The 12139-nt window shown below is 38.5% G+C and overlaps 1 protein-coding gene across 7 annotated transcripts in view; it reads left to right on the forward strand.

Moving 5' to 3' along the window:
• LOC144981234 (type II inositol 3,4-bisphosphate 4-phosphatase-like) overlaps positions 1 to 9414 on the forward strand; it is a 172038-nt gene extending 162624 nt beyond the window's left edge. For 5 of the 7 annotated variants that reach the window (XM_078951942.1, XM_078951955.1, XM_078951959.1 and 2 more), the window contains one exon: positions 3095 to 3291. In XM_078951942.1, the coding sequence (XP_078808068.1) occupies positions 3095 to 3269 (175 nt within the window). In that variant the 3' untranslated portion in view covers positions 3270 to 3291. Of the gene's footprint in view, positions 1 to 3094; positions 3292 to 8720 lie in introns of those variants that run through there. The other 2 variants (XM_078951946.1, XM_078951951.1) reach the window with 2 other exon arrangements.
• Positions 9415 to 12139: the final 2725 nt, after the last annotated feature.

The raw sequence follows: 12139 nt of genomic DNA on the forward strand, positions 1-12139 counted from the left end.
CGCGGCACACTGGTTGAAAAACACTGATCTAGACCGACTAGACAGTGCGCTGAACCTTTTTTCTTCAATAATTTGTGAACCTCACTGGTGTCCATGGATTACATGAAATCTTTCCACCTTTATCCACCTTTGTCATGGTAGGGAGAACAGGTCAATACAATGGTGGGGTCATCTAAGATAGCACAAGGGTTAGGTGCAGGGTTTCGCTTTCCAGAAGACAGCTGAGATAGGCTCCTATAACCCTGAACAGGCTGAAGAAAGCATAGAAAATTACTGGGGTAATGAATCTTTTTTTGTTTTTTTCTGATAAAAAACTTTACCCTTAAAACCAATACAGCAGACCCTCATGAAGTATTCCAAGCTAAAGTCAATGAATGGCATACTTTTAACAGATGAATGTTGGTGACCTATTTACAGTGGAGGAAATAAGTATTAGGTCCCTTGCTGATTTTGTACCTACCAATAGTCTAATACTATTGGTAGGTACATTAAAAAAATCAAGAAATTGACTTTATAGTATTTTTTTTTAAAGTTACTTAACAGTTTTCATATAAAAAAACTGGCTTTATAGTATTCATATAAATTTATTTGCATTTCATTGAGCACAATAAGTATTTTATAATGCCTTGCCAGAAAGTACTTTATGGCAAACCCCCTTTTACTCAGGCGTTTCTTGCAGTTAATGAGCAGGTTTCTGCACATATTAGGAGGACATTTTTGGTCCACTCTTCTTTGTAAACAATTTCTAAATCATTAAGTTTTGGTGGCTGTCACTTGGAAACTCTGGGATTGAGGTCCGGAGACTGGCTGGGCCACTCCATAACCTTGATAGGCTTCTTCTTCAGCCATTCCTTGGCTGCCTAGGCTGTATGTTTTCCTGTTGGAAGACCCATCCACCACCCATTCTAAGCCTCCTGGCTCAAGGAGGGAATGAGGTTCTCAGTCAGGATTTACCGTTCAACGATTCTGTCCATCCTCCCATCAACACGGTGAAGTAGCCCTGTGCAGAATAACACCCCCAGAGTATAATGTTTCCCCCTCCGAGCATGAGAGTGAGGATATATATGTATAGCGCTTTTCTACCTTCCTCAAAGGCCCAAAGCGCTCTACAGTTACAGTCGCATTCAACAATTCACACACACTGATGGCAGCTCCGCTGCCGAACACTGGCGCCAACCTACCACCAGAGGCAAAGTGGGTTTCGATCTCTTTCCCGAGGACAATTCGACACATAGCTAGATGGGAATTAAACCTGTAATCTTCCGATCAGAGGTCGATCACCCAGCATTTCTCTTCCTCCAAACATGACTGGGTGAGTTGATGCCAAACAACTCCATTTTGGTCTCATCTGACCACAGGACCTTCTCCCAATACCTAAATCATTTAGGTGTTTATTGGAAAAGTTCAGACGGGTCTGCACTTGTGCCCTCTTAAGCAGGAGTACTTTGTATGATGTTAAACCATTGCGGCGTAAAGTATTACCAATGGTTTTCTTGGTGACTATGCTTTGAGATCATCAACCTTTTGTTTTATTTAAAGCCAATCTCTCACAAGAATGTTGAAGACTTTGTTATGAGTCTGAGACCTATAGGTGGATTGATGGTCATGGACAATCGCATCAACAGTTGTCATCTAGACCCCCAGCTTCTAGCTGATATAGTGTTTGGTATTCTATTCTGGTCTTGTGCAGGTCTTCAACCTTCTTCCTTAAATCCACTGAAAGCTCTTTAGTCTTTCCCATGTTGGAGAGTTTGAAGTCTGACTGATTCTGTGGACAGGTGTCTTTTCTACAGGTGATTAGTGCAAACAGGTGTCTGCAAAACAGGTGACAGGTTGATGAGGAGAGTCTTACTGGTCTGTGTGAACCTGAACTCTTACTAGGGGCTCAAATACATATTTCCCTCAATGAAATGCAATTAAATGTATATTAATTCTTTAAAGTTGATGTCTTGAGTTCTTTGTAATTTTCTATCTCTCACTGTTTAAATAAACTTAAAATTAGGATGACAGACTGTCAAAAGCTGCAAAATTGGCAAGGGATCAAATACTTTTTTTTCCTCAACTTTACATCTGGACACTTACCAGCACATTAGAAGCTCGATGGGTGTATTTGTGAAAAAGAAAATAGGAATTAGAATTGGATGAGACATCAGCATGTTCTTATTTTAGTTTTTTTTTTTCATTGTTACCAGTTCTAAAAAGCCACTGATTATTTTTTTTAATATATTGACATAAAACATTTTAGATGATACAGAATGGCATTGATCCAAGAGAAAGATATGAATTGGGTCAAAATACATTTATCATCCTACTGCCACTGTCAATATCAAGAATTAAATGAATATTATACCTAGAAGGTCAGTGATAATGCACAGCTTGAATATGACTTGTGTATTGTGACCACCTTAATTAAAGATGTTAACCGCAGTGGGTGGACATTTTTAGGTGTGCAATTAAAAACACGTTTGTTTTTATATGAAAGGAATGATAAAAGTTTGTTTTGTGCACGGTGCTGTAAATGACTTTTTTTTTACTTCTCATAGCTAATCGATTTCCCTGAAAAAATTGTTTTTTTAACCAAGAAATAAGTTAGTTTTAGCAACTGAAGTTGCTTTTCAAAGAAGTAGTTTGGCGTTTGGTCAGTTGTGCTGACAGACAAATCAAGAATGAGACCTATTAACGGACATATTGTAAGCACTTTGAGCGTATGGAAAAGCGCAGATAAATCCAATCCATTATTATTATTCTTAAAACATTGCCTGCCATTGATGTCATTTTTTCATTATATTCTCATTAAAACTGCATGCTAATTTCATCAGTCCTCGATGGATTCACTCTAATGCTGCGCTTGTTCTCAATTTACTGTTTCATCCATCACAGCTTGCTTATCTGTTGCTGCATTTGTAAGCTATTGATTTAAAATGTAATAATGGCTCTTGGTCTTTGTGGGCATTCAGGCACGATTCACCAAGCGCTCATAAGTGCTCAATCAGTGCAAGAAAGTCCATTAAGACAGTGTCTTTACCGTACTAATGCTCCAGACTTTTGATCTGTCTTTGTCCGTTCTGTTTCACTCTGATGGGCGACTCTGCAGTCGGCTGACCCAGGGAGACACGTGGCAGTGGGAGGACCCTGAAGCTGGCACTGTGACAGAGAACAAACCAGCATCACGCCACTTTTATCCCATTGCCCTGCTGCTCGTTAGCTCCCACTTGCTGGTGGTCTGGCTCATTTTAAGTCTTGTTTTTCTGCTTGCAAAATATCAATAAACTGCTGACAATGCTATCTCTACCTGCTTTCCTTCCTGTCTTCTGATAGTTTTTTATATACGTGGTGATACCATGATTTAACCACATGTCGCAGGAGCAAAAAATGCATATTAAATAAGAAAAAAAACTAATATAAATGGCTCTGGAGTACAAGTCACATTTTTATGGAGTTTGATTACTTGCTGTCCTGCATGATCTAAACTTTTGGAGGAAAACGATCAGATTCTCCTCCATGTTTGTTTTGGGTGGCGCTGTCAGTAGCAGATAATGATACACACACCTACTGTGCCCTAGAGGTTGTTAGTTGGAAAGGGCAACTGGTTGTTTATAGGGAAATGACAAGTGCAAGCCCATTTATGTTTAAAAACAATCCCAAAAAAGCCTCTTCAGAGGCACACCTCTATCTCAACTATGCAAAAAAAAACAGGACTTATGCTCTTATTAATATTGTCGGTCAAGGACGTTAATATCAAGGTAGGTGTACATAAAATGTTTACTCTGAGTTTTCCATTTTTCCAGTTAATTCCTTCTTTTTAAATATGAAATCGGGCTTTACTCATGTTTTTACTAACATCATCCTTTAACACCCAAACACCTTTGTTGACTGTTAAAGCTAAACCTGATATTAAGGATTTTTTTGTATTAAAACAGTACATTTGATCAGTCAACTATTTATAGTATGACTCTGATCCGAACTCCTCTTTTCTTAAAAATAAACCTAAATGGCATAGATTTATGCTGTGCTGCACACTAACCGACTGTATTTAACCTTATAATGGAAAATGTCACAACTTCTTATCTGATTCTTGGTCAATTTTTAAGGATAGGACCCTGAACTCTATAGATCCTGGTGGTAGATATGAAGCAGACATTGATTAGTGACACATTTAGGAACCAAGTGCATACAACACAGACAGGAGGTTTAAGCTGAACAGAATAATGAAAATAGGCAAAGACAGAAGATTGTTGATGTGAGAAGCACAAAAAAAGTAAGATCCTGTTGATTCGAAACAGTGAGGATGATTATGAAGGTGAGCAGAACTAAAAACATAACTTAGAATGCATACAGAATTAGAATTGCTGAGACCATTCTACCAACTGAAACAATACCAAACGTGATTATTTGTTCATCCATCACTTTGTGCGAGTTAGTCATGTCTGAGCCTATCCAAGTTGTCTTTTGGCAAAAGCGGTGTGCACTCTGAACATGTCACCGAGCCGTCAGAGGGTTCTGTAATGACTTTTTTGTTTTTGGAAGAAAAAATTGCTTTGGACGATTTTAAATAACTGATTTTATTATGGTTTGAATAGTCAAAGTTCAGAGCTTAAGGAATTAGTTTAGCAGGTTATAAACAGAAGAAAACGAGTTTTATTTACATTATTAGAAATATTAAATCATTTAATCAAGTAATGACTAAAATGAAGCAGCATTATATTTATTTCAGGTTTTGCTTTCACTTTGTTTAAAAGACGTTTGATTTTTTTTTTACTGCACTGGTGTGACAATAAAAACCATTAGTTTTTAATTTCATAGCCATGCTTCTCCCTTCTCAGGTTAGCAGCAGTCTGCTGCAGTCCAGCTGACACTCAGGAAAAAGAAGAGTTCTGTCATAAAAGGTCTCCAATCTTTCAAAGCCCACTCAAAAACAAGTCTTACTGTCAGTGAATACTGACAGAAATCAGTATGCACTGTCCTTCAGGCGATGTCAGCATAATCAATTGAGATGACCTTTTACAAAACGGGAGTAACCAAAGCAGGAGCTCTATCAGTGGTGGTGGTAGTGCTATACCACCTGCCAAAGGACAAAATGAATGGCTAAGGAGGTTGTTTAACATGTAAACTACAACATTTGAACTCATTTAATGTTTTATTTATTTTATTCTCTGGGACTTTTTAAACATATTTATTTGACAAACATCAATGAAACAGTTCGTCTCAAATATGTATCACTCATCTGCTCCTGATGTAGGACATGAGGCAATAAAACTTCAATAACAACAAAATACATCGACCTCCTTTGAGCCGACACTACGGAAAATCCAACTGTAACACATCTATAGACTCATCCCACATCCTTATTTAGTTATTCTGCATTGATCCACTTCCCGTCACACTCCTTTTTTCTTTTGTAGTCAATGAGCAGAGGAGGTGGTCTTTTAAATGCACTAATCTAAACTGTGATTATTTTGGTTCTGAAGTGAAACGGATCCAAAAATCAAAGTACGGGCAGAGTTCACCAATAGTCTCTAGAGGTTTGTAACATCAGTCAAATTTTCACCTCCACCATATGGTTCTATTTGGACTATTAGTAGACACCAGACACCAGGAGACACCTTAACATATCTAAATCCTAACATAATCTCTCACCTCTAGTTCACACAAAGTTCCCCTCTACTTAAAATATAGTGGGTTCTCTCAGCATATTATAAGATTATATCAGAGTTTCTATCTGCTGATATTGATTAAAAGATTTTCAAATCACATGGGTTGATATTTTATTCTGACCATTAAATCACAAATGTTTGGATTAAGTTTGGAAAGCAGCTACATTGACTGCGACGTATCATCTTTCCTTTTTAGAAGTTTCGGAAGACTCAATGATGAAATTTGGCCTTATTTTGCTTCAAAAGACTCTGTAGTTCTCTTCTTATCTTTTTTTGTTAAATTATTTAATATTTGCTTATTGCTAACTTTTTAAACTGAATGGAGATTTCACACTGAAAGGTCTTTCTACTGTCTAATGAGCAAAAGGAGTCTTGGCCTACAGAAAAAAGTTTAACAGTAACATCCTTTTCGTATAATATAGCTGTAGCTCAGTGGTCTCCAACATTTTTCAGACCACAGACCAGTTTATGGTCAAAAAATTTTTTCACGAACCAGTCCGAACGCGGCCAAAGATAGTGGTAAACATTTTTAAGCTTCCAGTTTCTGGAAGTAATTTTCCAAATAAAAATCAAAGAATTTTTCTTTAAAAAAGATCTAAGAGCACTACATTTTTTCTTTTATCTTTTTTTTTTTATATGTCGAAGATTCAATGACACAAAGTTGTTGATTTGTAGAAGTTGTTTCTGATTTGTAAATACCTCAGTAAAAATAACAATAAAGTTTTTTTAATAGAACACCATTGAGAACTCAACCCAGTGTAAGATCATTTTTCAGGGCAAAAAGATTGATCACATTTAGTTTTTACATAAATTCGGATTCATTGTGCTTTTTTAACAAAGAGGAACCTTTTGTGTGCTCAGGTTTCATAACAGATGCCTGCCTATAATTCACCCTTCCAGTAGGAAAATTTCTTAATGTCCCTTTTACAAGTTTACACAAATCAGAAACTATTTGATTGAATCTTCATTCTCTGTGAAATGCGGCTGGTTTAACTTTAGGGTTTGTGATGAAGATTTTCCCTTTAACGTCAAAGCAAATGCTCACAACTTGACACTAACTTCAGGTGGGATGGCTAAATAAAGCAAAATAAAATTAAACGGTTTTAAAACTGATATTTTCTAAACATAAAAATAAATGTGAATCCACTGTGTCTGCATCTTTATTATCTGCATGTGGGAATCGTTCAAAAGTCAGTTGCCACATAGGCAGAGCATTCTGAAGGAAGACTCTTGGTTTTGTCTTGGTTTTGTCTGTTAATAGCAGCTTTATTTTTTTTTTTTAAGTCAGAGGTTCTTCTTCCGTTTCCCCCTTGGCGCTTTTCTCCCCGAAGAAACTTTCCAATCAGTTTTATTGTTGTTGTTTTTTACCGTGTAACCCTTGTGCTATCCTAGGCACTTTAACATTGGGAGTTGGGTCATCTAGACCCACTAGACAGTGCTCTGAACCTTTTTTCTTCAATGATTTGTGATCTTCACTGGTGTCCATGGGTTACATGAAATCTTTCCACCTTTATCCACCTTTGTCATGGTAGGGAGAACACGTGAAAGTAAGGGTGGGGTCATCTAAGATAGCACAAGGGTTAAGCGGTGAGCTAACTTTGAGTTCGAGCATTGGCTTGAAGTCACATGATCTGTCAAGACAGATGGCTTTGGTGAACAGAATCTTGTTTTTCAAAATAAACATTCAGTTTTGTATGAAAAAAAATAAACAAAACGGAAATAATCTGAACAAGCATATGCATTTTTTTTTCTGTCTGCGGCCCGGTACCAAGTTGCCCCAGAGCGGTACCGGCACCCCAAGGGGTTGTGGACCACTGCTGTAGCTGACATCTGACGGTAGCGTGGCAGATTTTGTTTTTTAATAGTAGTTTCTGGAAATATTTCTGGGACCAGTCATTACAATCTTACCTATGAGTGATGTTACGGCCCTCACAGGAAAACCTGTCTCAGTCTAGTGGAAATGATCACAAAGGGCCAGAACATTAAAACTGGACACCAGGAAGTTATGGAACACAGTTTATTGGGGGATAAAGAAACTGTGTACTGTAAAGCAAAAATAAGTTACTGTGCTAGTTCAAACAAAAGACAAAACAGAGGGATTGGGATGGCCAAACGAAATAAATCAGGAAGACAACTGATCCAGCCACATTGACCAGAGTCAGCAGTTCCCTGATATGCTGCCTAACAATGTCTAACTGATGAAAGGAAACAAAAAAAACCTGCAAATAAATACTACCAAGGTCCTTTCCCAAACTAAAATAAAAAAACAGCAGTATAAGATCGCTGAGGACCATGGCGGGAAAAAAAGAAACAAACCAGCACAGCTCCATCTCAAAACCCAAATGCTTCTCAGTCTCCTGCTCTGCTCTCTCTCCCCTGGATCAATGTGGGGTTCAGTGTCTTGTGAAAAACCGAACCTGCGATCAGAAAATGACCACTCTACCTCTGCACTGCAGCCCCCACAAAAAACATCTGCCCATCTTTATCTCTAGATCATCCCTTCAATTGCTATTTATGTTAAGGGTGATGTCATAGAACTACATCAGTCACTACATGTCTACCCAACTGAATCTTACTTTTTCTTTTTAACTTTCTTCTTGTTAAGCCATTTGTTCCCCCTGTACCCTCTTTTTGGGACCAGCAGCAGTCGTGACATTTGAACGTCTTCATTCAGTAGAGAAAATAGTATATATTTTTTCATTCAAACACACGTGTTGATTATGGTCAGTTCCAACTTTCCTGAAACCATCCAATCAAACGTCTTCATAAAAGGAAAGACCTCTTGGGTTTCTTTTTAAATCTGAAAAGATTTTTAAAAATGAATTCTTGTCTCTGTTTTCTAGAGGGTTCGACCAAAGTTTTACATCATACCAAAAATAAATAAAAAGACCAAAATGCAAAAATCCTGATGTTTGATTACAAAAATGAATACTGCATTTTTAAGAGATTACATCTTTTTTGTTTCTTTGTTTACTCTATAAAACCTCACACTTCTTTCCTTTTTTTGTCCCCCCCCCCCTCCCCTCCCCTCCCATCCATTTGTCTTGACCTTTACTTAACCATCAGAGAAGGATGCCGGATTGAGAACGTTCAAAAGAATATTAGATGCAGGAAATATGCCTTCAACATGTTGCAGCTGATGGCTTTCCCCAAGTGCTACCGACCACCGGATGGGACTTATGGCAAAGCTGATTCTTAAAGACCAAACTACCCCTTTTGTGAGGTACAAATAAAGAGGAAAATATAACGGCTCCAAAATACATAGGATATGTTCAGTCTAGTAGAAGAACAACTACCATGCAGTCCTTCAACATTGTGTTTTTATTCTGTCTTCTTAAACATAAATGACTTTGCTGAGCTACTCATAAAGTGAATGCACTTTTTTCACATTCATTTGGCCATGTGCATGCAATTTTGTGTAATTTAATGTTTAAAAGTAGTATATGTGTAAAAGCAAAAGTTTTTATTTCTATCATTTTGACTGAACAATATGCAGGAAAAAGTGTATGCATTGGTTATGTGTGTGCGCAAACCTTGATGACAAAACACAGTGGTACTGTGGGCAGAGCATAGCTGTAGCTAAAGAGTGTGTGGTAAGTGTGTGTTTGCACTAGGTGTAGTTTGCAAAACTGTGTATGATCGGTGAAAGACCTCAAGTGTATCTTTTAAGGCAGAGTAGCTTTCATTTGTATACAAAATAATGTTTTGCTCTATCATTTTGTATGGTTTTTAAATTAATAAAGCCCTGTTTGTGTCATTATGGGCATGTGGTTGTGTATTGTTTTCATATTAGAATAATTTTTCTGACACAATATTTAACGAAATCGTATTTTTATGTTTGCTCATCGTTTTATTTCTTGTGAATTGTCAGCAAAACAGCTGGTGAATTATTAGCAAGAGACATACTTTTGCAAAAAAGTATTGTCCATCCCCATCAGTTCAGGGGGTGGGAGGTGGGAAAGGGGTGGGGGGGGGTTTGTGTAGGTCTGGGGAGGGGTCTCTATTTTCATTTCCATGCTCGTTTTTATATTATTTATTTTATTTTTCAATTCAATTCAGATATGTTTTATTTCAAATCAAAACAACAATTATATAAAATAAAATAAGTCAATGTAAAGCACTTTGTGTTAAGTTTTTATAGTAAAAGTACCATATGTATAAAGCTTGATTTGATTTGATTTGATCACGATGCAGATAATATTTTTATTTTCAGTAAAACTTTAAGGGACATTCATTCATCTTCTTCCGTTTGATCCCTTTCGGGGTCACGGGGCTGCCGGAGCCTATCCCGGCCACCTATGGGCCAAGGCAGGGGACACCCTGGACAGGTCGCCAGTCTGTTGCAGGGTCACAATCACACATCCGTTCACACTCACATTCACACCTATGGACAATTTAGAGTTGCCAATTAACCTATGATTCCTGTTTTTGGACGGTGGGAGGAAGCTGGAGACCTCGGAGACCCCCGGAGAGAAGGGGCATGTGGCTCCAAAAGTATCACGGACAGGTTTCTGCGGCACTGTGACCCCACCAGGGCAAATTCAGAAGTTGGATGGATTTGGTGATTTCTATAGATGCATGTGAAGGCATGAACAAAGAATAATTATTATCATTTAAAGCTTGTTATATTTTAAAGTTCTGCATGCAGCCATTAATGTTAGAAAAATCATCTTTTTATCCAAGTAATTTTAACCCTTGTGCTATCCTAGGCACTTTAACATTGGGAGTTGGGTCATCTAGACCCACTAGACAGTGCTCTGAACCTTTTTTCTTCAATGATTTGTGATCTTCACTGGTGTCCATGGATTACATGAAATCTTTCCACCTTTATCCACCTTTGTCATGGTAGGAAGAACACATCAAATCAAGGTTGGGGTCATTTAAGATAGCACAAGGGTCAAACTACACACATTCACAGCACTTTGGGACTCCACCATAACAAAAACAAAGGAAACCTTTTTTACAGCCACTCCTCACATGTGCACGATGTTACCACAATTTATTGCATATTTAAACACCCTTGAAGGTATTTTTTTCAAAACGTGTTGTGCATGTGTTTAACTTTATTGGCCATTTTCACAAGCTCTTCATAAACAGCTCAAAAAGGAGCAACCTTTCCTTTTTTTCAACATTGCTATCCCCTTCCTTTAACCCTTGTGCCATCCTAGGCACTTTAACATTGGGAGTTGGGTCATCTAGACCCACTAGACAGTGCGCTGAACCATTTTTCTTCAACGATTTGTGATCTTCACTGGTGTCCATGAATTACATGAAATCTTTCCACCTTTATCCACCTTTGTCATGGTAGGGAGAACACGTCAATGTAAGGGTGGGGTCATCTAAGATAGCACAAGGGTTACACTTGTGGCTAATATAGCTCAATAGCTGTCAGTAGCGGTTGAGTGACTCCGTTGGATGCATGTAGGCTCAAAACCGAGAGTTGGTTTCCCAGGGGGCGCGATGAGCATCATCCAGTGTGGGTCCTTGGGCAAAACCCTTCTCGCCTTTGCCTACCTATGTAGCCACAAGGGGGCCCCAGGTCTGGATCTCCCTGTGTCAGTCCCCAGCTCAGACCAAATGCAGTGTCGTGTCAGGAAGAACATCAGTATAAAAATCTCTGCAAAACAACCTGTGTGAATCAGTGAAAAGGAATTTGCACAGGGTGTTTTGCCCTGAAGGGATATGCCGAAAGGTGAACAGGTGTGTCATCCCCAGGAAGACAGTAGTTTGATTTGTCAAAAATGAGCTGGGAGAACCCCAATTTTTCCATAAAAAGTCTGACTTTCAAACAGCACAGTAATCTCAGAGCCATGCGGCAAGTTAAGTTTCTTGTAGAGTTTAATTCAGCCACAACCGACTTGATAAGGATGAATAATTGCCAGTTTAGTTCAAGTCTTTCGTGCAGAGCCATATATCAATGCAATTTGTCATCCAATGCATGTTTGTTTGCTAACCAGTTAAATAAAACTCTGAATAAACTCACTCATTAATGTTCTCACAGAGACTAGTGGGCCTTGCTAGAGCATTTGAACAATTCTAATGTTATAGAATATATTGCATAGGCTCTTGGTTAGATTTAGGACTTCAACATAAAGGGGATTTAGTTTAAGGGTTAGAGTAAAAATAAACCTTAGGGGTTAGCAAAAGAAAATGTATGGAACATCCATCCATTCATCTTCAGAACTTGCTGAATGTCTTTTGGGGTCACAGGGTTGCTGGAGCTCGTCCCTGCAACTGCTGCGCGAAGGCGAGGTACACAGGTTGCCAGTCTGTTGCAGGGCCACACAACTACACACTCACATGCACAGCAGCAATGCAGAGACAGCAATTACTACAGAGCATGTCTTGGACTGTGGAAGGAAGCCGGAGTGCTTGGAGGATAACATGCAAACCCCAAACCGAGGGACCCAGCCGGGATTTGAACCACAGCCTTTTCACTGTGAGGTGAGAGCAGCAACCATTCCACCAGGCCTAAACATAATATC

The sequence above is a fragment of the Oryzias latipes genome, chromosome 1, assembly GCF_053564925.1.
Source record: "Oryzias latipes strain Hd-rR chromosome 1, Olatipes_Hd-rR_3.1".
Classification (NCBI taxonomy): Eukaryota; Metazoa; Chordata; class Actinopteri; order Beloniformes; family Adrianichthyidae; genus Oryzias; species Oryzias latipes.